We start from the raw sequence: 26,740 nt of genomic DNA, 5'->3' as shown, positions 1-26,740 counted from the left end.
TATTTTTCTTAATAACCTTACCTTAGTCTTGCTGGTAATAGGCGCCCCGTGTTGGAGGAGCCGCGATACGACATTACTGTGGCCTGAACGTGCCGCACAATGCAATGGCGTTAATCCATCGCGCGTCATTGCTGCTATATTTGCACCTGCAATAAAATAAAAATTCAAGGTTATTAAATAAAACCATAAATAATAATAATAATGGTTTGTCGCCATCTCAGCCAGTCACTCAGACACGTGCTTTCGGGATTCTCAGCACTTGCCAACACTTAGTATCTCAACAGACACAACCAAGCAGTCAAGGTCCTTCACCAAGCGCTTGCTCTGAAGTATGGCCTCCTCACTGAGAGGTTGCCGTATTGCAAGTATACACCGGTGCCGGTACTCGAGCACGATTTAGTCCGGCTCTCTTGGGACCGGTCCATTATCACGGGCAGGACTATTCTAGCGGATAAGCCTGACATCGTGATGGCCCAGGCACAGTAGAGCGTGTTTTTGGTGGGCATCACCATTCCATATGACGAGAACCTCGTAAGAGCTGAGATGGAGATAAACGCAAGGATCTTGATTTGGCTCACGAGGTTACCGACATGTGGCATGTAGAGTCCACTGAAACCATCCCAATCGTCATATCTGCGAATCGGTTGTTCCCAGTCAGCCTCGCTCACCATCTGAGATGACTGGAGTTCCGAGCCGCGCGTCCAGCCCGCTTGCAGCAAAGCATTGGCCACTCCCACGTTTCATTTTTTCACATAGAGCGCAATAGTTGAGGGAGGATAATCCTGCTTAGGACTATTTATTTTACTTGTTTTCGTCATGGCGTTATACTTACCATTTTCGACCAACAAGTCGACCATAGCCAGCTGCCCCCACTTGCTGGCCACATGTAGGGGCGTGATATTGTGCTTGGCGGCTCGACCGGGGTCCGCACCTGCTTGCAGCAAAGCCTTGGCCACTCCCACGTTCCCATAGTGCGCTGCAATGTGGAGAGGAGTGAAGCCTGACTTTGAACATGCATCTGGGTTGTGTTCGTTCTGGAATTACAACAAAAACAAAAATTATTATCAACGGTTTCACACCAACTAAATTCAAATGCTATGTTTGCAGTTTAATTGGTAATTTATTAATGGTCCACCCAGGTTTATTATAATGACTTTTAACTTTAGGGGTATTGAGCACACCTAAGATGTGGAAAAATTTTACCTTATCACTACAATTTCAGAGAATTTTTTGAAGAAAGAATTTAAACAGTTAAACGAGAGTTCTATCCCAAACTGCCAACTGCAGCTTTTTTGCCCTCATGGGCTTCATCGATGTTGTTGGGATTTTTTTAATCCACCTAAATAAGTAAAGTCATAGATAATTTATCAATAATTTTTCACTAGACTTAGAATGTTGATTTCAAGCACTTACTTCGAGTAAAAGCGTAGCAGCTTTAACGTCGTTTTTCTTAGCGGCTATGTGGAGTGCCGGCAACCGCACCTTGCCTCGTGTGTCTGATTCCAGTAGTTCTGCCACCACCCTGTCGTGACCTTGTTGCATTGCTACCGCTAGGGGTGTGAAGCCATCCTGAAAAATGTATTACATGTGTTCAAACTTTAGTTTAAAAAAATAAAAAAACACACTACTATGGTTTTTTTAAACCACGCTTGATGTCGAACTCACTTGAAGAGATGTTTAGAATCTGGGTTAGATCCATGTACTGTAAAAATTTTTTTTTTTTTTTAAACAACTTAATCTAAGTTATATTTTTTTTTAAAACATTTTTTACAACAACAAGCTTTTTATTTTTAGCCGACTAAGAAAGGACATTGAGTTTAGCAGTTTAGCAGTGTGTAAGTGCGAATTTAATCCGATCCTGATTTTCAAAACTATGCTTGATTCCCCTGGAAATGGGGCCCTTATGTTTAAGGATACTCTAAAGATGAAGATAAGATGATGATTAATAGCTAGCCTATCTCACCTCGGTGGCAAGAGTCTGGCTGGCACCTGCTGCCAGCAGCATTTTGACACATCCCGCGTGGTTTTCCTGCGCAGCCATATATAATGGGGTAAATCCTGCTGCAGATTGTGCGTCCGCCTTCGCGCCTGCGCCGAGCAGCGCTCGCGCTACCGACTCCTGGCCGGCGAGACATGCTATGTGGAGTGCTGTGTTTCCTGATAGACAAAAGTCAATAAATAGATTTACTTTATGTTATGATTGTTATCTTTACTGATCCTTAAACATTTTCAAAGCGAAGCTTTTTAACAAACTTTTGGGATGAGGACCTTTAATACACCCCATTGGCTGAACAGCGCGTTATTGTTGCCCATATCGATAAGCGAGACAGACTAGAAGAAGGACGCGTAAGAATCTTCGTTTTTTTTTTTTGGAGGGGCCAAACAGTTTACCTGGAGCTTTTCTGAATTTTCACAGACGCCTTTTCGATCTAGCATATATCGGTATTCAATGCAAATATTATTTTTTTTTTTTTTTTTTGAATTAATAGACTAGCGCTTGGCTGCAAACAGAGCTGCTGGCATGTGATGATGCAGCCTTCGATGGAGTGCGTTTGCCTAGACGATGCTAGATGAAATGGATGAAAAATTACCTTTTTTTGTGGCTGCGTCGACGATAGCGCCGCGTTTAAGTAGTTCTTCTACAACAGCAATGTGGCCGTCTTTTGCGGCTAAGTGTAACGCGTTGAGTCCGTTCTGTTAACAAGAAACAAGAAGGTACTTAATAATGGACATTTCTCTGAATTGGCATTGACTTTTTTATGGGAATGGAGTGACCTTGGTCACGGCTATTTACTACTCTACCGTTGACTCTACCGCCTTACAAATGTAGTATAAGTCAATGACCTATTGCTAGGTACTGACTTATGGCCATATACATTTATACCATATACATTTTTTCATACCCTTTCCAAGTTAGACAATTTTAACTTAGGGTTTTATCAACCCATTCACATAATAAAGTCGAATATGGGATATATGGTAATTATTGGCCCACTAAAACTGGCTTCACGTAGTGCGTGATTCTGCGGATTAATGATTAATTATTATAATAGTCACATGGCCAAGGAAAGCCACGCACCGCGCACAAGGCTCGGACGGTGCCGACGTGTCTGCGCTACCACGGACAATACCTACTCTTCCCATGGTGCGTTATCTGCGTCTGTCCGCAATATCACGCACCGTGGGAAGCCGCTATAATTGACCCGTGACCGCAGTTTTACGTGTAACAGTTTTAATGTTAAAGCCCAGACTGCACCGTTTGCATTTAATACTTTATATATAATAACCATGACTGATAAAAAAGCTTTTATGATAAGACCTAGATTGGAACGCGTTTGTCTAAAAAATATTTATTCGATACCCCTACTTCAGGCACTAAGTTATACTTATACTAGTTATATTAAGTGACAAGTGTAAATTAAAAATTTATAACACCCCCGACAAGTGAAGGTTACAGTAACTAGAAAATAGCTGATAACTTTCAAACGGCTGAACCGATTTTCTTGGATTAAAGCTAAGAACACTCTCGATCAAGCCACCTTTCAAACAAAAAAAACTAAATTAAAATCGGTTCATTCATTTAGGCGCTACGATGCCACAACAGATACACAGATACACACGTCAAACTTATAACACCCCTCTTTTTGGGTCGGGGGTTAAAAACACGGACGTCAGAAGAGTACCTATTTAGGTGAAGCTTCCTAACATACCTACTATTAATTTGCTATGCAGTATGCTTAGAGGGATTTTCGGGTTCCAAAAACAATTTATCATTCTCCTATCTTTGAGACAAATCGCTTTCGCTTCAACCGGAGTTCCGTCGCCTAGATAAGTTTATGAACGTTTAATAAACACGCAAGTCATGCGCTTGTAAAAATATCCTCACCATTGATTACTGGACCGGAGCATATCAGTTCCACCGAAGGTCGCTACTCGCTAGCAATAATTCTAACAACTAGTAATATGGCTCAAAGATTGAAAGGAAAAAATCGGCCAAGTGCCAGTCGGACTCGCACATGAAGAGTTCCGTACCTTCGTACAAAAAATAATACGTTCTAATTTTTTTCTCTATGTTTCTTCTCTATTCTAGATACCTACTAGCTGGCTGAATAAGATGTGGCAGAAAAGAATATTTGGAACTGGAAAAACGATATCCAGTTTGTCATCCAGATATAGCTAAGGGGAGGAAAAGAACATCGCTTTGGATGTTAATGACCGTCCAAATCAGGAAGGACGGGTGTTTCTAGTTACCACGTCTGTTCTTGAGGACTCCGTCTATCTTTTCCTTTTGTCAGTGTGTAAAATAAGCGGTGTTTTCTAGGTATTCGTAGCAAACACTTGTTTGTGTCTGTGTGTAGGGTAAGAGAACATAAAATTAATTTAGAAATTCTAATTTCACACATTAGATTAGATTACGAGTACACGCAAAAAGTTAATTCGAACTATATGGAATTAATCAAGACTTTTTGTGTGGTCCGGATTTCTTTACCGTAGACTAATTGGATCATTACAGGTGGAAATTATTTGGAAGGGAATTAATAGCTGGCTATTTATGATCAAAAACACTTTGTGAGCAAAGGTTCAGTGTAATTTAATCGGACACTGACCTCTCTACAGATTGTTTTAATTTTAATTAAATTGTAAAACATAATTTCTAATTTCTACTGGTTGGAAGGGTTGGAAGAAAGAATTTTCCTGGCTAGATTTTCTTAGATTATTGTTGGCAAGAAAATTACATAACTTTCAGCGTAGCTAAATGGCTGTGTTTTAGCTACGCATTGGTAACCTAGTCTTTTTAGTCGAGAAAGGATATTCCGGATAATCAGAACTCATAACTTTTGTCATTTACTTTTTGACATTTTGACTGGTTGTTATTTGGTCGCGACTAGGCGAAACTCGCTTGGATCAACCTAGTTTAATATATATTTTTTTACTTTTTCTCGTACAATCTGTTTTTCTATCTTGTTGATCTGTTTTTGAATGCGCATTCATAAGCGTCATGTTCAGATTGGACTACCTACCTGTATTCCGGCCTTGAATGAGTGTAGCCCTATTTTCTATGATTTCACGTCACCATAGCTAATATTTGACATATCCTCGATTCAGGATGAAACCGATAGTTCCCTAACTCTAGTTCACTCTGGTGAAAGTCTTGTATAAGTTGATATATCGCGAGCGAGAATCTAGAAGTCGTTAAATGACAAATTGTTATCTTATCAGCCCGTAGCTTTACCACAGTATACAGCGCGAAGGACATTCCGCTCATATAAAATACGCTAAAACACAATCAACCGTCGAATAGCACTATGTTAATTGTGTACACATCGCAATATGTCGTCGCTGCGCATGAAAATAAGGGTATGTGGAAAATCATAAGTTTTGATGAAACTTCAATTTTTGGAATAAAGCTTTACTATTAGATCAAAGTCACATCGCTAAATACATAGACTGCTAAAATCATAACCCTTCCTTTCGGCTTTGCCGTAGTCGGGTAAAAAGGAGGGGTACCCAACGAGTCACACTCAATCATGTCACAGGTCACAGTGTGACTCGTTGGGAATTCATAAATGTTATGGCTTGAACTAGCACACACGCTAAAGGACGGATTTATGCGTGCACACGCGCCTTTTATAACGGAATAAAAAGACATCAAAAACGAAAATTCCAAAAAATTACATAGCGGATTTTGCATGCGCAACAACGATGTGCGATTTTGATACGCCGCTGTACAAAACATAACCGTGACACAGTTGCTGGCCTGCAATGCAGGACGATACGAATCTATGTATGTGACACTGACTGAACGTCTGAATTACTGAATACGTGCGGACGTAGTTTATTATCCAATGGAAATGGAAATAGAGCAAAAGTGTGGCTGTAAACAAAGTGCGCACAGTCATTTGTTTTTCAATTTATTTAATAGATTCTGTGGACACTCAACCTCCTGGAACTTTTATTTAGTACCATAATCAAATGGTAATAGGTTATGCGCCTCTTGCTAACTTCATTCACAACTTGGCATTATTATTACGTTTGAGAGTGAAGCACGAGTTTCTTCTGAGAATGAGAAAGGTTTAGGCCGTTTAGGCTGGAGTTCGCCGAAAGCTACATAAACAACGGTTGCTAAATCGGCTGGTTATTTCGAAACCGTCGTTTAAACAACCGTTTAAATATTTATTGTTCACCATGTAAAAATGTAGCATGGTTACTAAATCGGCGGAACACCATCTGTTCTAAGCTACGCTGCTGCTACGACCGACCAAAGTACAACGACGCTATGGGGAAGATAAACTACACCATTGTTCTAAACTTTCGCAGGTAATAACCGTCCCAAATTTACAACTTCGGAGCCCCGACCTCACAGTCGTGTCATGTGTCCTGCACGTGTTGGACTGTTGATTTTTTGTTGTCGTGTTGCCGTAATTATTCGTGCGTGCATTTAAAGATGATTTTAAGAGATTCTAGTGTTTAAAATAATTTCAATATTAAAATAGAAGACCAAAAATGTGTACAAGTGATTTTTCAAGTGACGACAAGCGCATCCGTTTGGAGTTGGTTTTAAAATATCAAAATATAGTGGAAAGTAAGATAAGTAATTATTATTATTGCCGACCATTACATTAAACACTTATTGTACGCTACTGAAATAAACAACCCAAAGATAAATCAAAATAATCTAAAATTGGTCTGTACACAAGGGCACAACAGATGTAATAATGTGGGAACCCCGGTTAAACGACCCTTCCGAGCTCGGTTAGGTAAAACGGCCGTTTTAGGGCTGCAAACCTCGGTTAGGTGGTGGTGAACAGTAAAAATCACTTAATCAGCCGGTTTTCTAATAATCAGCCGTTTTAAAAGTCGGCGAACTCCACCCTTAGTCCATCGCGCTGAAAAAGCGAGGATACATTGGTCTACATTGATGTGGTTTGATCCTGGCACGTACCTATCTCTATCTATTCTATTTACTGTAATTAATCAATACAACATGTTTTAATGATGAAAGAAAACATTGTGAAAAACCTGCTTGGACGATTCTAGGCATATTTGAAGAAATAATCTATTAATGTATCTATCACTCTTATTAGAAAAGTATGGTAACGTATAAACACGAGTATCTCTCTGTAACAACAAACAATATAGAACAACACGATGAAAAATATAACAATTGACTTCCCATAACATACAATTAATATAATTACCAGCAGGTACACCGCACACAATAATAGGAGGAAGTATCTATTTGTTTCAATGGTCGCACTTCTGCAAATAAAAAGTTCAGAGAGACTCGGTCCCAAGAGTCTAGACAAGTTAATGGGTGACCCGGTTCCTCTTGGTATTCGTATCGACTGCTAGCTGTGCTCCGCGGTGCTACTCGCGGTAAATAAGTTTGTGATTTTTCAAAATCTCACGGGAACCATGGATTTTAACGGGATAAAAAGCCTATATGCTAATCCAAGGCATAATCTATCTCCATTCCAAATTTCTACCAAATCCGTCCGGTAGTTTTCGCGTGAAGGAGTAACAAACATACACACACACATACAAACTTTCGCCTTTATAATATTAGTGTGATGAGAGTACTTATGGAGACTGGCTAGATACCTATAACTTCGGAATTGCATTCGCAATAGTATTGGATATTTGCAATATTGCAGAAATATGATAGGAAATATTGTATATGGCACTTCATTTATTGGGTCAGTCTGACTAGTTTTGGAGTCAAACTCATCAGCTTGAAACGGCCTACATACGAGGTGCAGTAGGTATTGGATAGAGAACTGGTGCTAGGCTACGACTAGTAGAATAATATAACATTCTTCCATCAATTTTTTTGCCAGAATTATTAAAATTAACCTAGTAGGTTAATTTTAACAAAGGTTATTAAAATTAACCTAGTAGGTTAAGGTTAACAAAGGCAATACAAGTGTAAAATTTATAACACCCCCGACAAGTGAAGGTTACAATAACTAGGAAAAACCTGATAACTTTCAAACGGCTGAACCGATTTTCTTGGATTATAGCTAAGAACACTCTCGATCTAGCCACCTTTCAAACAAAAAAAACTAAATTAAAATCGGTTCATTAGTTTAGAAGCTACGATGCCACAGATACACACTTCAAACTTATAACACCCCTCTTTTTGGGTCGGGGTTAATAAACAAGTCACAAGTATGTGCGCAAATACGTTGTGCACTTTCTATTCAATAATCTAGTCTGATACAACCGGAAAAAGATCAGGCGCAGAACCACGATTATATGCTCTGTGGTATAGGCATGGTATAGGGTGTAGCATTAGTAGCTGTACCTTCAAGGCAAGAGTGAATAGGCATCTTCTACCCAAGCGGGCCTAAACCTTAACCTCATTATTTCTTGACATCAAGCGCAAGCCTAACCTGTAATAAAAAGGACTTACCGAATTACATGTGTTGATATCTTTGACAGCTCCGGAGTCGAGCAGATCGACGACTGTGTCGAGTTGGCCGCCGCGGGCCGCGCGCAGGAATGCTGTGTTGGGGTCTATCTGTGAACAAGGAAAACATTCTAAGCATTATTCATGTTAAAGTTAGAATAGAATAGAACATATTTTTATTCAAGTAAACTTACATACACTACTTTATACAAGTGCTTTTGAAACGTCAAAATAATTTAACACTGGTTCAGAATGCCGTTCCTACTGAGAATAACCAGCAAGAAACTCGGCGGTTGCTCTTTTCAAGTGTTCAATTTACAATAATATGCTTCCCTTCCTAACCTATCCCTTGGAATCCTAGTTTGGGGGCCAGAAACTTTGCGTTTTCCTACCACGATTTTACTTAGGTATTTACCTACTTGTAACTTATTATCAAAATTTTATATCTTTTTTATTAAAAAAGATTTGTTTAATAAGCATTTAGTCCGCGTCTTCAAATAGCTATTGGATTCTTAAACAAAGCCTGTTCTCGAAAATTTACTTTTGTAATATTTCCAGTACCTATCTACCTAACATAAATTCCACCCGAGCAAAGCCGGTCGGATCAGCTAGTTATGATATACTTTAAACGAGCAGTTCTTGCATTGTGTTTCTCAGGATAACAATTTGAATGAAATTTTGTAACTACTATTTAGATAATGTTTAATTTTCCAAGTTTATCTGGATAGGAGTCATCCCTGAATTCCCGACTCTTTCGAGTAGAGTATTGTAAAACCTACATAAAAGGAGAAACTAACTGACTGACATAATATAATAATATAAACCGCTGGGTCTAAAAACTGGACATTTTGCGCATAAGTTTTGATCGTGCTAATAAAGGATTAGCACACGAGCGAAGCTGGGGCATGTCAACTACTTATCTAAATGTCGTATATCCTGCATTACTATAAATAGTCAACATCACAATTTTACCTATTAGCACCCTTCCTAGTCGATGCGCTACAATATTGACCGTGATTCACTGGGTTCCTCAATAAAAATGATTTATGTGTCAATTAAACAATTTAACAGTAGGCACACGATTTCTACAAATACGAGTAAGTATAATGAAATTTCAACAAGTAGGTAACTATGATTTATCGTGTAAGTGCCACACGATTATGATACATTTTCGAAGTTTAATTATTATTAATTGATCGATTTAGAACCTCAATAGCTCAACAGTTAAGGAGCGGACTGAAATCCGAAATATCGGCGGTTTAAATCCCACCCGTTGCACTATCGTCGTACCCGCTCCTAGCAAAATCTTCACACTTAGTTGGAGGGAAAAAGGGGGATATTAGTCATGATTAACATGGCTAAATATTATTTTTATAAAAAAATGGAATTTCAAAAATTACTATATTTTATCGTGTGAGTGCTACACGATTTATAGATACATTTTCGATGTTAGTAAGAGTTATGCATGTTAATTGATCGATTGGCAATGCATCATTTGCTCCACACATTCCTAATGGCTACAGTTTTCTCATATCGTTTTTTGTCTATGATAGTTTCAATATGCATGCATAGACATAATTGTAGGTACTAATATCAGGCGGTTAAAGTTACGTTACAAGTATCATTAAATTTTGAACGTCAATAAAAGCAAAATGGGTTACACCAGTCAGAGTTTGTTATTTAGACCAAAAAAGCTTATCTTTGAAAGTTATGAATAAATATTATACAATCTTTCTTATTTGCTTTTTAACTCGAGCACTTTTTTCAATCGCAGGGTCTTGATTCAATTATGTCAATTCCTATTATTATTTTCAATAAAAAGAAATAGAGTGAAAATAGCCTTAAAAAGTGCGTTTTAAAACAAAACCGTATAAGTCCAAAAGATCTAAAAACGCAATCGTGGTCTAAGTTTTTTTAACGTCCGTTCTATAAAATTTAATTTCGTAGACTAGTCTCTGGTTCTGTTCTCCAGCTCCCTATTTACTAGTGCTCAAAGTTTACGGTAATCGTAACGTAACCGCCAGATATACAACTGCCCCCTAATTTTAATTGTGTTACAGTTAAATTAGGTTTTGTTTTCAGATTCCCACGCATACATTTCACACATAACGTAGGTATCGCTCCAACAATTATAAGTATGCAGGTAATAGGATAGGTATTATATTTCTATGGAGCAATTCTGCATTTTAAGAGAAATTAAGTGGAAAAAGGTAAAGCGTATCTGTCTAATAAAATTTCTTTCAGCTTCCCTCGAAAGTTAGTTATTATTGATAGGTGAAAGAATTACTACAATCATTCCTAGGTAGATAGACAGTTCGTAAAGTAGATAATAGTCAGAGTAGAGAATCCAAAGGGTATCTCATGGCAAAACAACAGAGAAAAACGGCACGTTAAGAGATAAACAGTTACCAATTTAAGCCGGAGTCAATCGATTTCCTCCAAGATAACCAGGTCGATGCCACAAGTACAACTTCAAATTACCAGGTCGTATTGATAAACACGGTTTGAGAATCATGAGATCAAATTACAAGAAGAACTGTAAATTGTAGTAGCTTATTACTATAACTATGAGATAAATAATTTCCATCTTATTATATTCTTTTAAAATTTATAACTTAGGTATTTTTTCATATTCCTTAGGTTAGCAATTATATTATATTTTATATTTTACTGTACGACTTATGTTTATGTTAATGTATGCTGTGACTGCCCGTAAGTGGAGTTGCATAAGAGCCCTAGAATTTAAGGAACAACATGTATTTAATCTAAATGTGTAACTCTGTGGGCGGTACATAAATAAATAAATAAATAAATAAATAAAAACCATAGATATGTGATAAAACGTATTTACAAGTGTAAATTAAAAATTTATAACACCCCCGACGATCCAAAGTATTTGAGTTTTCCAAAACATCATTTTCAAATAAATAATTATGTATTTAGGCAACGTCCATCTTGACAGCTTGACATTTGTCTATTGACCTTCTATTGACATAATATTATGAACCTAACGGTTATCTAACCTTCTTTTCTACAAGAAAACTAGAAAAGAGCTGATAACTCTTAAACGGCTGAACCAATTTTTTTAGATTATAGCTAAGAACACTCTCGATCAAGCCACCTTTCAAACAAAAAAAACTAAATTAAAATCGGTTCATTCGTTTAGGCGCTACGATGCCACAGACAGGTACACAGATACACAGATACACAGATACACAGATACACAGACACACAGATACACAGATACACACGTCAAACTTATAACACCCCTCTTTTTGGGTCGGGGGTTAAAAATGATATTTAAGGCTGTAATAAATGGAAATCCAAAAATTAAACTGACGTCAAGGCAAAGCAATATTTCTTTTTAACCCCCGACCCAAAAAGAGGGGTGTTATAAGTTTGACGTGTGTATCTGTGTATCTGTCTGTGGCATCGTAGCGCCTAAACGAATGAACCGATTTTAATTTAGTTTTTTTTGTTTGAAAGGTGGCTTGATCGAGAGTGTTCTTAGCTATAATCCAAGAAAATCGGTTCAGCCGTTTCAAAGTTATCAGCTATTTTCTAGTTACTGTAACCTTCACTTGTCGGGGGTGTTATAAATTTTTAATTTACACTTGTTTTGACATAAACCAAAACCAAAGGAACAAACTGAAACACAATTGATTTCATAATCATAGTATGATTTTTATTTTATTAGTATAAGTATGGACTGTAAAAATCGAAGCCATCGAATAGATAATGCTGAACGCTGAAAACAAATCTGAACGTTGGCTGTGCAATGGACGCATAATCTTTGGCCCAAGTTTTTAATTAATTAGTTGATTCCGCCCTTATGCCCATCCAGCATCAGTTTTTTCCTCAAATTGTGATATGGGTATGTTTAAGTCAAGAGTGAATAGCCATCTTCTAGGCAAGCGCGCTCCATCTTAGGCTGCATCATCACTCGTCACCAGGTCTGATTGCAGCCAAGCGCTATTCCATAAATTTTAAAAAAAACCCGGCCAAGTGCGAATCGGACTCGCGAACCGAGGGTTCTGTACTCGGGGGTTTTTTCAACATTTTGCACGATAAATCAAAAACTATTATGCATAAAAATAAATAAAAATCTGTTTTAGAATATACAGGTAAAGCCCTTTCATATTATGATACCCCACTTGGCATAGTTATCTTACTTTGAAAATTTAAACACATTTTAATTATTTTTTAAATAATGTAACCACAAATTCACGGTTTTCAGATTTATTCCTTTACTTGTGTTTTAATACCTACCTACCTGCCAAATTTCATAATTCTATTCTTATTCTTGACAGACACGACAGACAGACAGACAGATAGTCAGACAGCAAAGTGATCCTATAAGGATTTCGTTTTTCCTCTTGAGGTACCTACGGAACTCAAAAAACTAAGTATAGGTAGAGAGTACAAAAAATATGAAAATCCAAGAGGTTGCATGCGTTTTACCCCGAGCTCATGGATAAGAATCCCGGACGGGTCTGAAAATGGGACTAAATTTTTAAATGTTGATCCAGCCACTTTCTCATCCTAATAATATTTACCTACCACTGATAGGTACACATAAATTGATACGTGACACAATCATCTCATATTGAGTCCCAAGATCCAAAATTCTACTCGGAATTATGAAAATCCAAACAGCCTAGCCGCCGCATTACGCCTGGCACGCTCTTCTAAGAGCAAAATCTCTTCCAATATAGTCGGGCATCCACCGACCAAAATTTCATATAACTTCCTTATATTGCTGTTTACCACTCACGATAAAACCTTTTTTCATACACACACATTGGCACTACAATTTGTACAGTGCACACAAACGATGCACCATATAAATCATATTTAGAGCCTTTTCCCAACCACCAGATAAACTTTATGTAACGGATAAATTTGATATTTTGACAGATTCCCTAATAAAAAAAAATTGTTACGTCTTTATTCGTTAGTTAAAGTTTATCTGGAGGTTGTGAAATAGGCTCTTAGGGGTATAAAAGGAACCAACCACGAGGGTGATGGAGTAGACGCGTCGTTCGAGTGGTAGGATACGCGCACCGCACCACACCGCCATTGCGGCACTGGTGGAACTGCGCCGGCGCACGTTCCACTCCAGCGATCAGCGGCGACAACAATGCTATGATCGTGCACTAGGATTTCTTCTATTGTGAAGGGCCTAAACATACCTTAGATAGAAATAGAAAGGTTTTCATTCCAATGAATTTTTATAAGTACTTTTGAATCGTCAAGTGCATACCACTGGTTCGGAACGCCTTTCCTACCGAGAAGAACCAAGCAAGAAACTAGGCGATTGCTCTTTTCAAAGATTCCATTTTCAATTAGTTCCCCCCCCCCCCCCCCCATAGGTTTAGCGAGCTGCGACCGATTCAAAGGATCAGAATATGTAGGTATATTACATATTTTAAGGTGATTTCATTTAATACGTGTCCTGCAGGTTGTTTATCCAGGATCAAAGGTAATTAGAAATATCAAAATTGTATGTTTTTGGTCATATCCGTTGTCCAAATCTAAAACTATGTTATGCATATCTATTCTCAGTAGGTAGGTATACGAGTAAAACGCACATTTCAACATCTAAGTTATGAACTAAATGTCTTATTCCAACCTTTGTAAAGATAGCATTGAGACTTGGGATATTACTGCTTTAGAATTCCGACTTATATCACTAAAACCTAAGAGATTTTGTAAATCCTAAGTCTAGCTATCCTCTGCAAAGAACATTAGGGTCAAAATATATTTTTTTGTTAACAGACAAACCCTAAATAAATAGCGGTATCATGGTGACATCAATATACATATTATACGGCGTTGTTCCGTTACTCTATAACAACTTTGGATTGGATTAGGAAATTGCCAGCGATATGACATCTCATTACCCGAAAAATTGGCTCTATCTCAAATTCTAAGGCACATTATAGCAAATTGAATGGAAACTGTATACAAAAAACACGATAATGAGTGTCATTATTGAGATAATAATGTTCACCGCTAGAAAGTGCATTGGACGAGGCAAATTGTGAAGTACAGGCTCATTGGAATGAAGAAGGTTATTACGGGGAAAACACGGCCCATACATTTTGTAGACTCATAATAAGAGCTTTCGAATCAATTCTGCCATGTTGCCCTGGCAGAATGGGAATTGAAGGCTCTTTTTTCTAAATTATTTTGAATCTCGTCGGGGAATCTCCACAAAGGGAGATAGATGCCTTTGTATCGTAATCCTCATTGGTGAGGGCGCTACCCCTTCCATTAATCACATCATGTTGCGTGAGGGTGTTCTTGGGATTAAATTCCTTCCCCTTCGTTTTGAGTGAGAGTAAAGTAAGCTTTCGACTCTTAGGTGTAAATGATAATCAAATTCCAGGATCGACACGACGGCTTAACACGCTTTCTAGGTCTCAGGTATAGAAGAAAGATAACAGTCAAATTCAGACTACTAAAGTCACCCATCCGTAAGCGACTTGGATCAAAGTTGCTTGAAAAGTATAATGGACTGATAATAATCACTGTCGCAACTAGGCCACACATTTATTTTTATTATTACTTACTATGTTTTTCATGCAAAGGATTCAATTTCTAGAGTGCAAAGAAAGTTCAGAAGTTCGACCTGTAGTATATCACAAGTTCTGATCGTTTTTTTATATCCAACATTCGATTCAAACCAACCAACCGACGCGACGCCATGCTATTCCGTGATTGCATTTCAAAAGACACCGTGGAGTTTGATCTAGTTCAAAATCAGTTACACACCGTTGACCGTTACTTTCGATGAGAAAAAAAGCGGCCCTTATTTGTGGGGCAGACGGATGATGATACTTCAGTTACCGCAATATGGCGAACTCAATTCCTTTGTCACACTATCAAAGGTTTCTCTATCGAACCGCGCTTAGTGATCTGTATATATGTAGAAGAAAAGAGGGGTCAAGCTAGAAAATTGAACACATTGATTGCTCTACACACGTACATATTTGCAAAGTAAGATGAGAATATCGAAGAGCAAAAGTAGACAGTTTGAAGCGATTTCTTATCAATTTATCCGGCTCAAGGACCAATATTTAATTATTATTAAATCGCGGTACATTTTCTTGACTTGCTAATTGTACTCGTACACACACAGGTGCCCCACATCTTTTAATATACTCTTAAGACTAAAAAAATTAAAATAAAATTATACACATATCAAAATAAAATATAACGGTAATATTGGATCAATTTCAATTTTTTAATTTTTTACAAATATTATATGTTTGATTTTTTTTCCTTACCTAATTAATACCCTAGATTAGACAAAAGATTAAAGTTTATACACTCGTACTAAAATTACAAATGTTACGTGTTTAACAGCGATTATGTTTCCTAAAGGATTAAGATCAAGTGAACAATACTTTATATTATCAAATCCGTTATTTATCTAGAATTCTTGTGTTTACAATAAAAGGAATTTAATCTCGAGTCGTACATTTTTAATCTACAGGTGGAGATTCTAACCGAAGCGGTTACTAATTAATTTTGTTAGTTTAATAAAGTTGTAAATAAATTGACTAACGCTAAAGTATTAATTCAACTAAGATCACAATTTAAAGAGTTATACAACAAAGTTAATACAGAGTGTAATAAAACCTTCCAAATGTCGACTACAAGCGAAGTTTGATGAAACTTTGGTCATCGGCCTGTTCTAACTTCCGATTATCTTCACAGTTCAGTTTAATTAAACTTGTGGTCATATCAACTTGCGATTCAAGACTTGATGCTTTTATATCGAGTTTAATCTTAAGTGTTGACCGCAGTAAATTACTCGTTGTAAAGGTAATAAGATTGATTGATTTCCCTTCATTTCCGGCATAGTCTCGTTATCCTGTGTAATGATTAATTATAGCGTTAGCGTCATCGTTAACGTGAAACTTGAAAGCGTCAAGACAGATATAATTCTAATGGCAAATGATTAAGATGAGTACCGCTATCTGCATCATTACGTTACAAGATGTTTCTGTTGGAAAAATTAGTTCTACTTATGGCAGTTCTATCATCTCCGAAGATAACGCTCTTGCTCTAGTAGGATTTGGGATCAACTATAAATAGGTCCATTTTATTTTTGGGATTTGATTGGTGATCATTTTTGTAAAACGGCTACTATTAAAGTCAAAGTCAAAGTTAATCCTATTCAAATAAGGTTTACACAAGTTATTTTCAATCGTTTATTTATATATATCGGACACTGTCGACTAAAAATCTTTGTAATTTATTAGAACTCTCAAAGAGGAGTGTGTTTGCTGAAATCGGTTATGCGGTTAAAACGGCATCTAGTATATTCATAATGTTTATGTTCGTTTCCATTACACTACAAGTGTTCGAAAGTGAAATGGAGCGATAATATCTAGACTGAGATCTTGCCTACCAGAGCGTTTATGAGGCCTATTTACGTCTTACGATAAGACTGTTATTATACTTATCTTACTTTACACCGGTACAACCTTTTGTTAGTCACAGTGCGTTATTTTACAAAATACAAATAGAGAACATTTAAGAGATGCAAGATAAAATGCCTGAATAAACGTTTAATGGAAAGTAGGTAAGTACTTGCCCACTTGAGCCCTTAATCTATAAATCTATTGTAAAACGATATTCTAGTAGAATTGGATTCGTATTTTGTTGGTGAAAATAAACGTTGGAAAGCGGGCGATCAGTCTAATCGCTTCATTTGCCGTAAAATAGTCGTAAATATCGTAGGTCTGAACGGTAATATCTTCTCCAAAAAGTTCACCCCTCGGTTTATCAACAAACAAATCAGATTGAACACTCTAGGCCGGCTTACGTGAAAGCTTCAATAAAACTTCGTACTATTAACAATAAATTGATTGTAGAAACAGTGAAACATCTGTAATGACTAACAAAGGTTAAACAAAGATAGCTAGTACTTAAAACAACGATAGCTATTACTTAAAACAAAGCTCTGGCTCTAAATCTTAATCAAACTTTTACAAAATACCAAAGTGGAGAGCACCTCGTAGTTAACAGCTTTAGACCGTGTTAAATTAGCCATCAATCTAAGATTGCGGAGTTACAAGGAAATTCGTGAGTAAAGTTTTTGTTTTACTTGCGAGAAATAGGGAGCAAAATACAACTTTTTCTTTTGTTTCGCAGTAAATCAGTCCAAGAATGGAAAAACAAAAAGTTGTAAAGTTGTTTGGTTTATTAGAACAAAAACTTTAACAAAAAGATGGGAAATGAGGAATTTTCTCTGAGTATCTATAACTTTCTTTTCTTCCTTCTTTTTTAAATTTTTTTTCCTATCGTTATGTTAATTAATTATAATATCTCTGAAACTTTTTTACGTAAGCCTGTGCACTCTTTTACATAGGTCTTTTCTAAAAAGCACCATCACACTCAGTCCTTCAGTCTTTCACACTTCTCGTCACTCTCTTTTTACTGGTTGAAACTTGAAATGAATTGTCTCTTTTGCTCAAATGAAAACCAACTGTTCTAGTTAGTTACAAATGACGAAGGAAAGTTTGCAAAACGGGTGGAATTGTAGTCTTCATGTCTAACCTACTTTTGATGCTTTTTGCTTTTCTGTTGCAAAAGCACTGGGCTTTAAAATAGGTCGAAGTACGTTATCCTTTATAATGTAAAATGTTTTTTTCCGTGGATTTTCTAGCGCACCCACTTTTACAATATGAAAGCAAAATAACCCAGTGTGAATTTACAAAGTTTTACAAAGCAAAACTACGAATTTAATGTTACTCATTTTATAGATACTTTGAAGTGTCATCTAATCATCAAATCGTGATAAATTGATAATCCAATCATCAAAGTATGATAATTCAAATTCTATGTCGATACCATTGGTTTTGTATTATGGCATTAAATAAAATAAGCATATCTCTAAGTACTTTATCCGTAAGAACTAAGAACATCTTTGTTTGCGATGAGGGAAGTTTTTAAAAGATAGATAAAGATTTCGGCACATGCCGAGAAATCTAGGACCTATTCAGAAAGAACATATTCTTATACAAGCCTAGAATTACACCAGATCGAATGTACAGTATGTGTCTGTGCGAATAATTAACTATTAACTACTAGCTACTAGATCGACTCCCACTCATCCAATCAGAGATCCTGACAATAGATTCAGAGAGCGTAGTTCAAGGAAACAATCAGGCAATTGAACAAACACGCAAAGCGACGATTGGGCAGTTAGACGCTGAATCTGGACGGAAGTTGGGGAAGCAATTACTTGGACAATATTAGCTTGTTCCCGTACGAGTGCGTAATTTCGCATAAATTATCGTACGTTGGAGTAAACTACATCTATTTTTTTACGTGGCGGAAATATCCTTGAGAATCTCTTGAATGAGAGATCGGGTTAGTGGGATTTGCTTTTGGTAGATGCTTTTGACGATTCGAAAGAACTTGTAAAAGTCTAATTGAATAAAAACATTTTGAATTTGAATTTGAATTTGAATTTCTTGCCATTAAAATCTCCTCGGTTGACACTCTCAGCGCATAATAAGAGGCTTAGGGAATTCTTTAGAACGTGCGCTGTTGCCTTCCTTGGACGCCGCTCTTTGGACTCGTCCCAGTGGGAATAATCTTAATGTTAAGTCTCGGCAGCTTTGCCAAGGCAAGCTACAATTTTCGGAGTCGCATACTGATGGATAGAGCGATCACCTAAACTATGACCTGTTTACTAAACATGGAGTAAACTACACCTAATAGTCATCATAAAATGACGAAAGGCATAAATACTCGTGAAGTTAAGGACAACGTAATCGAAGGAATTTTAGGTCTACTCGTAGATAATTCAGTTCGTTGGGCTTTACGTAAAATAACGATCTAGCGGAAGTAATCCCTGTACAACGGTTGAAAACACGACAAATACTTAACTAGTCGTGGTCATTTGAGCCGACAGACGTCCATAGCTGCACAAACGTCACTTCGCAAGGATTTCAACAAATCATGTTGTATGGGTTATCATCTTGTATACATCGGTGAGGGTTTTCTAACGGTAAGTATGGTAAACTTCAATGAACAATTACATTCTATATCGATGGGTAGAAAGCTAAAAACATTTATATTTCAAAGAAACGCCAGTTTTATCTGTTCTGGCGGTTTCTTAGACCTAGTAAAAATTAAAATAAAACAGTGGACCAAAGATACAGTTCCTTCCAACACACCCGACGACGATATAGACATTCCTTATGGCAATGTACTGGTAATGCATACTTACATAAAGCCATGGCTGTACCATCGGCATTCCCAGAGGGAGTGGACCGTAATACGCCAGCTTCCGGTTATTATAACGTTTAGCCGCAATAAAAACTACTATTATTAAATACCTCATATCTACCAGCCATCCCGTGAACGGAACAAAGAGCTACCTATTGTTAATCGATTGATGACTTTCATAAAAGATACGATCATGACATAGCACATTTAGATCGCGCGATTTAGATCGCGCCACAGTGCTACTGGTGTGCTAATTTATTCGCCAATAAGTTACGATATTCATGGGTAGCACATATTTTTGGGACGACCTTCAACCCGCTGGACTGACGACCTTAAAGAAGATAGCGGAAAGTGGGTGGATGAGGAAAGCGGAGGATCGTATGTGGTGGAGCGCTCTTGGGAACCAGCAGTGGACGCAAACAGGCTGATTGATTGATTGATTGACATATTTTTCTGTATCTGCATCGTAATTCTCAGCGTGAGCATCGTGACGCTTTCTATGATGCACATAAAGGTGTAGATATCTACTGCGGTGATCTTCTAGATATTTTGGCCTACCATTTCATACTCTAATCATTACCACTCCTCTACCAATTTTTCCTGCTTTGTTTTTTCCTCGGTAGCTTGCTTAGGAAGGTCTTGGGGTTAAACCTATTTAGTTATTGAATATAGGAATAAACACTTTTCTCCCACAACATTTAAATTTCCATAACTTAGAAATTGTCTTTATTTATACGATCCATCGCATATTTTAGGTTTCGTGATCCGTTAAAGTTGCTCTAAATCACGAAACAGAAATGACATAACAATTGATAGCTATACCTAAATTGGGTGCAATTATATACCTTTCTGCTCCATATATTCTTAAATTGAGACAAGATCAATCGATAGTTCAAAGTCACAAATAAAATCAAGACCATAATAGCAATTACTAGAAATTACATCGAATCAAAGATGCCTCCAATTGATAAAATGCTCTAAACACAAAGGCGTAAAAAAATCCCAGAAGACCATTGATTTATGGAATCATAAGATTATCTATGAACTACATTTATTTCACTTTCAGCTCTACAACAAACTGTGTAGAGTTGAAATTCCATTGAATCGGTTAAATAAGTAGGAGTATAGTTGGAGCTAAGACACGGACGGCTAGACAGACTAGCGTTACAGTGTCCAGTTACATCCCATGAGTATCGGCGGACACCTGCAGTATCCAATAACCTAGAATAGAAATTACAACTGTTCGTTTACGTAAGTGATCGGGAACCGTTAAGGGCTTGTCGTAAAGTAGGTGGGCAATAAAATATTGTTGGTCTTATGTAGGGTTTAAAGAGGTCACTGAGAGAAAAGATTGTGTAGACTTAATCACTTTTTAGGGTTCCGTATCTCAAAAGGAAAAAGGAACCCTTATAGGATCACTTCGTTATCTGTCTGTATGTCGTGTCTGTCAAGAAACCTATAGGGTACATCACGTTGACCTAGAATCATGAAATTTGGCAGGTAGATCTAATAGCACACGTAAGGGGAAAATCCGAAAACCGTTTTAAAATTAAAATGAGTTCATGAAAAATAATTAGTTTTTTCAAATTTTTAAGTAAGATTAATACACCAAGTAGGGTATTATATGAAAGGGCTTTACTTGTACATTCTAAAACAGATTTTTATTTATTTTTACGCATAATAGTTTTTGATCTATCGTGCGAAATGTCAAAAAATACGACTGTTGCACGGAACCCTGGGTGCGCAAGTCTGGCTAGCACTTGGCCGGTTTTTGTAAAAGGATATCAAACAATTAGTTTTACAAAACAGCTCATTTGTTACAGTTTTACCAGTGTGGTTTGTGAATTTCTGCGGTTTGTTTGATGGGGGCATGTTGTATTAGGAATATGTTTACCAACGGGAAATCGGGAAAGCTCGAAATGGGTCAAAGGCAGTTGCATTGCAAAGCGTCTCATAGTTAGATAGATAGATGGTCATCACTCATCTGTATGTCGATTTCGCTGCATTCATAGAAGCTGCATCAAGCATTACAATCTCAATTCTTGTGATTCGCTGAATTTATACTATTATTGGTGCAACTATCTATTATTGGTGCATTCTAGCGAATAGCGAGAGTGACAGCCAATCAGTGTTGACTGTGATAGTACTCTGTAGCTGACAAATTACGGTGGTAGGCGCCCAGATGGCGTTGTTCTGGTGGCGTAAGATTTAAATGATTTTGACTAAAATAGGATGAAAATGAAATTTAAATTTACGAATCGAACTCGCGCACGAAAGGTTTCGTACAAGATTTAACACTAGTGCGTTTTTAAATTTTCTAAAGCATGGTGGCCATTTTGAAATTCACAATATTGGATTTGTATTAGATATTTTTTTGTTATAGCGGCACTAGAAATAGGCAGGTACATAGTCTTAGAAAATTTCAACTCTTTACTTCTTACAGACGAGCCAACAGACGGACAGACAGCGGAGGCTTAGTAATAAAGTCTTGTTGGCACCCTTCAAGTAAACAAATGAAGCGCCTGCAGTAAAATGAATAACGTTAAGTCAAGAATGAGACATTGCCAATAAATATAACGCAGGCGATAAAAATACCAGTTTACTAATTTAAGTTTTCAACAACTGTGATTATGTGCCAATATTCCCCATTCCCAACGATTTATGGTAGCTTGTAGCTTTTACTTAGTAGATAGATAGCCTTATGAATAAATTCCACCGAAGTTGCGAAACTAATAAACAAGTTATAAATAAACTGGCTACATGAAACAGACAGGCAATTTCCCCCGATCGCGTTTTATCAACAGTTTATCAGACGATAGACGACACTTGAACAGATAAATATTGGCAAGGCTGTAGGTAAGGATTAGGAGGTAAATATTATGAAAGCCAGGGGCGACGAACTGGTAAGGACAATCTTTGATAACATGGTTTTCTAGACTGCAGCACAGAATAAACAGTGGTACTTACTTACTTAGTCCAATTTAACTTAACTAAATAAAGTAGTGAAATGTTAACTTAGCTTGCTAAATGACTACGATATTTACTTGAGTAACTTGTACGAATATAGTGGATTTAGGTTCTTAAAAATCCTGTGGGAACTCTAATATTTCGGGATAAAAAGTAGTCTTATGTTACTCACCAAGTCTTTAACTATACCTACCCATGCAATCCGTTGTCGTGAAAAAAGTCGATCCGTTGCGACGTGATCGAAGGATAAACCAATAAACAAACAAACACTTTCCCATTTATAATATGGGTAGCATTTAATATCTTCGAAGATTTGATAATCCAGAATTCGAACTTCTAACCTTAGGAGAGGAGAAATTAAAAATGAGGATTTACTTTTAAAAGACTGTCTCTGAATTAGTTAATTACATTTATTTTGATTAATACGATTCAGTTCAATTAATATTTATTTTAATTAAATATTAGATTAATAAGGAGCAAACCTTAGATGATTCAAAAAGTTTATAAGCCCTATTTGAATTGAGCTATATTGATTTGATTTTATGAGGTAGGTAGCATAGACCTATCAGGTAGTCAATGTTGAAGAAAGGCCGGGGAAATTGGGGCAATAAAGTAGGTACAAAGTTGTCGAATTGGAATCTAATCAATAATTCGTTTTATCGAGTTTTAGAACAGCGGAAGGTGGAAGTAACCGACACTCAATGCTAACGAATAGCTTTTTTGATCGACAAAATCACGCCAATCCTGTCTAAAATAATTGATAACTACCTAGTTCTAGTATCTACTCCTAACACAAGCTTTACGCACTTACGATTACTAGGAGGGGAAAGAGGAATATTATTCATGTTTAGAATGCTAATATTCTTTAAAAAAAACCTAGTACCTAGATGCAAACATATCTTTCTTTCTATCTTTTCTTGCTTATAGAAGGTGTTAGATAATGTCCGTAACATCCCAGCAAACTGAAATTAGGACCGATGTACAGATGAACCAAAAAATAACGAGCCTCGTAGCGCGATACCCGTGAGAGATATGAAGACTCAAAGAATTTCTTTAAAACTCTATGGCTGAGATTAGATGAACAAAAGTATACAGATATTTGGTAGAATCAGGACACTCTAGTCTGATATAACTGAGAGCACGAGTTAAAAACACTTTACATAAAAATCTAGTAAATTTAGTTCAAAAAGTATTAAAACCTTGATAGAATCGGGACACTAGGGCCTCTAGGTTGAAGTAGTTAAAAGAACTAGATTTATGTAGTTGCTAGCCCAGATTTATTCGAACTACAATCCCTGCGATTAGGGCAGCAAACGGGTTTGGATCGATGCAACGTGAAAGTTTCATTGAAATGGCGTCGCCCCGGCGCTTGCACTAAAGTTGTTTGCACACGAACAATCGCAATAAGCTGATCCGACTCTGAAATGACGTAGAGGTCATTTTGAATATGCTAAGTCAACTATAGCAGCCTATCAAATGTAAAATTAGAATAAAGATCGTTGGGATGGAATTATACCGGGAACATGCTCTATGATGAAAGGAATTAATATGGAGATTATTTATTATTATGCATGATGCATGCAGACAAAGTTAATACCAAGACAAGAAAAAGACCAAAAGAAGAAAATGAAGAAAGAAAGACAAAGAGAATAAAAGGAGGAAAGAAAGAAAGAAGATAAAAGTACCGACTTGGATGGTTAATTTCATAAAACTACACACACCTAAATCAATATTTTAATTTCGGAGAAGGTCCGAGGTTCGATGCCGGGCATGCACCTTAACTGTATCACTTGCTTAAACGGTGAAGGAAAACATCGTGAGGAACTCTTAAAGGTGTGTGAAGTCTGCCAATCCTCACTCGGTCAGCGTGGTGGACTATGGCTAAACCCTTATTATTCTGAGAGACCCGTACTCAGTAGTGAGGCGACGATGTGATTATAGTGATACTAGAGCTACTATAAATTTACAACAACTATACATCTGAACTAACACGGATAACTTGACTGTTGCTATTTTAACTTAACCGTAGACCAGCCCTAACTGGTCTGAATGAAAACGCATAATTAGGTCGAGCCGGTCACTCTGCCTGCTTGCTGAACGGGGAATATTGGACACTTCAATTCACATTTTTCAATATCTACTAGTCAGCTGTTATCATAGTTAATATTGATTTTAGGTGGAGTTTCTATATTGGATTACCCCTGCAATGTAAAAGACAATTATTGTCTTTACAGCAACTATCTATACACATCAGAAACTAACTTGACTGTTGCTATTTTAAGTTAACCGTAGACCAGCCCTAACTGGTCTGCATGAAAGCGCATAATTAGGTCGAGCAGGTCACGCTGCCTGATTGCTGAACGGGGAATATTGGACACTTCAATTAACTTTTTTGAATACTCGTCAGGGTAAAACATACCTTATTCCTTTATCAAAGTTTATATTGATTGTAGAAGGTCGTCATGATAAACCTATTGAGCTATTGGATTATAGAGAGCCAGCTAGGGCCAAACCTTCGTAATTTTCTATGGATGGACCCCAGGGAAGAACGATCAGCGACTATAAAGTTTGGATCATGGTGGCTTTGACAGACAACAGTTAAAAAAGGTGTAAAAATCTTACGTCATCGTCGTTAGAGTCGTGGCAACTCTGTGCCAGACATCCAGGCAAGTTTAAGTGTATATGGCTAGGGCTACCTGTTATTTCCCAAAGCCACCATGATCAAAACTTCATAGGCGCTAATCGTTCTTGGCTGTGTTGGGGACGATACGGAGATAAAATTTTCAGTTTTTTATAAAATAAAAAGATGGCCTGGCCTTCGCTGGCTCTTTGTATACCCAAGCTCTTATCGGTGTACTTTTCTTCATAGTTTATTTATACAAAGAAAATGTATTCAAATAGCGGACTTAAAGTTGAATGGATTATTATCTGCCATTTCATTATGATGCCTTAATGTTCTTCTTATTTCCTTAGGCATTTTATTTCTCTTCATTTCCTTTTGCTTCATTACTTCATTCATTATTTCTTATTTGATCTGTCCCATTTCATTTAAAAAAGACGAACGACTATAAAAGTACGCAACAAAATTAGGACATCCTTCCTTTTCAGTTAATTTTCTTAAAATTTACATGGCAACGAGTCTAAAAATGCTTATAGTAGTTTTTCCTTGCGGAAAATGATAGCAGGTACTTTTAGATTTGCATATAACGTATTTAAAACCATTTACTAGGTCACAAAATAAAGATATACTTAACATATGTAGAGCCAACAAGAGTTCCAACAAAATTGCGTAATATCACAACTTTACCCTTAAAACACTATTTAAAAATTAATCCTATTTGGAGGCGCATGAAAATAATTGGGGATCAAAGGTAACTAGGTCAAGCGCTATCACGAATCACGATACTTGCTAAGTATCCTGTGGTAGGTACTGCCAAGGTATCTACTTTAAATTCAAAAGTTATAATTTGCTATGAATCACTAATACATATTTACGAAACATTTTGTGATAGGACAAGTTATTCACAAGTATGAGAGAAATTAATGAGAGATTCATTTCAAGGATTATTTTGAGAGAGATGAAAATAGATAGCTAAAGTGTATCGGTATCTCAGTTCCAAAGCGTAACAATTCTGAAATTCAGTGAGTGAGACACCCGATAATCATGATTGTTTTAATTCAAACCTAATGTAAGGATCATTAAAAATATCCACACTAAAGGAGGTCACTAAAAATAGGTGACTTTTACTACAATTTAAAAAATCTAGTTACAAATTGAACAATTTAAGAAAAACTAGAAAACTTCTGAATATCTTATAAGAACCCGTTTCTGAATTGTTTCACATTGCGACTGAGGTATCAATAAATAAGTGCACAGAATCAGAACGTAGGGTTAGGTATTAGCCATGTTTTATATTCTTAATCCTTTTATATATTTACCTGTTACTGTTTAGATACAATAATATAGTGTAAATACAAAAAGAAGCATTCTTAAGTAACACATTAAAACAAGATATAACACAATCAAATAATTTTATCTACTGAATGCTTACATAAAGAGCTGTTTAAGTCCTAACAAGTATAATTTAAGATTTTCTTTTCAGACATTCA

At 36.8% G+C, this 26,740-nt stretch overlaps 1 protein-coding gene across 5 annotated transcripts in view; it reads right to left on the bottom strand.

Annotated features, from left to right (window-relative positions):
* Positions 1 to 26,740, bottom strand: part of LOC123877329 (ankyrin-3-like) — a 161,937-nt gene that overhangs the window by 79,928 nt on the left and 55,269 nt on the right. For 3 of the 5 annotated variants that reach the window (XM_045923966.1, XM_045923968.1, XM_045923965.1), the window contains exons 2-7: positions 8,414 to 8,521; positions 2,592 to 2,694; positions 1,964 to 2,157; positions 1,414 to 1,569; positions 833 to 1,034; positions 22 to 146 (exon numbers count right to left, since the gene is read on the bottom strand). In XM_045923966.1, coding sequence (XP_045779922.1) covers positions 22 to 146; positions 833 to 1,034; positions 1,414 to 1,569; positions 1,964 to 2,157; positions 2,592 to 2,694; positions 8,414 to 8,521 — 888 coding nt within the window. Of the gene's footprint in view, positions 1 to 21; positions 147 to 832; positions 1,035 to 1,413; positions 1,570 to 1,963; positions 2,158 to 2,591; positions 2,695 to 8,413; positions 8,522 to 13,424; positions 13,531 to 26,740 lie in introns of those variants that run through there. The other 2 variants (XM_045923969.1, XM_045923967.1) reach the window with 1 other exon arrangement.

Source organism: Maniola jurtina, chromosome 23 (assembly GCF_905333055.1).
Source record: "Maniola jurtina chromosome 23, ilManJurt1.1, whole genome shotgun sequence".
NCBI classification, from domain to species: domain Eukaryota; kingdom Metazoa; phylum Arthropoda; class Insecta; order Lepidoptera; family Nymphalidae; genus Maniola; species Maniola jurtina.
The sequence above is the reverse complement of the archived record's forward strand: the minus strand, read 5'-3'. Positions and strand labels throughout refer to the sequence as shown.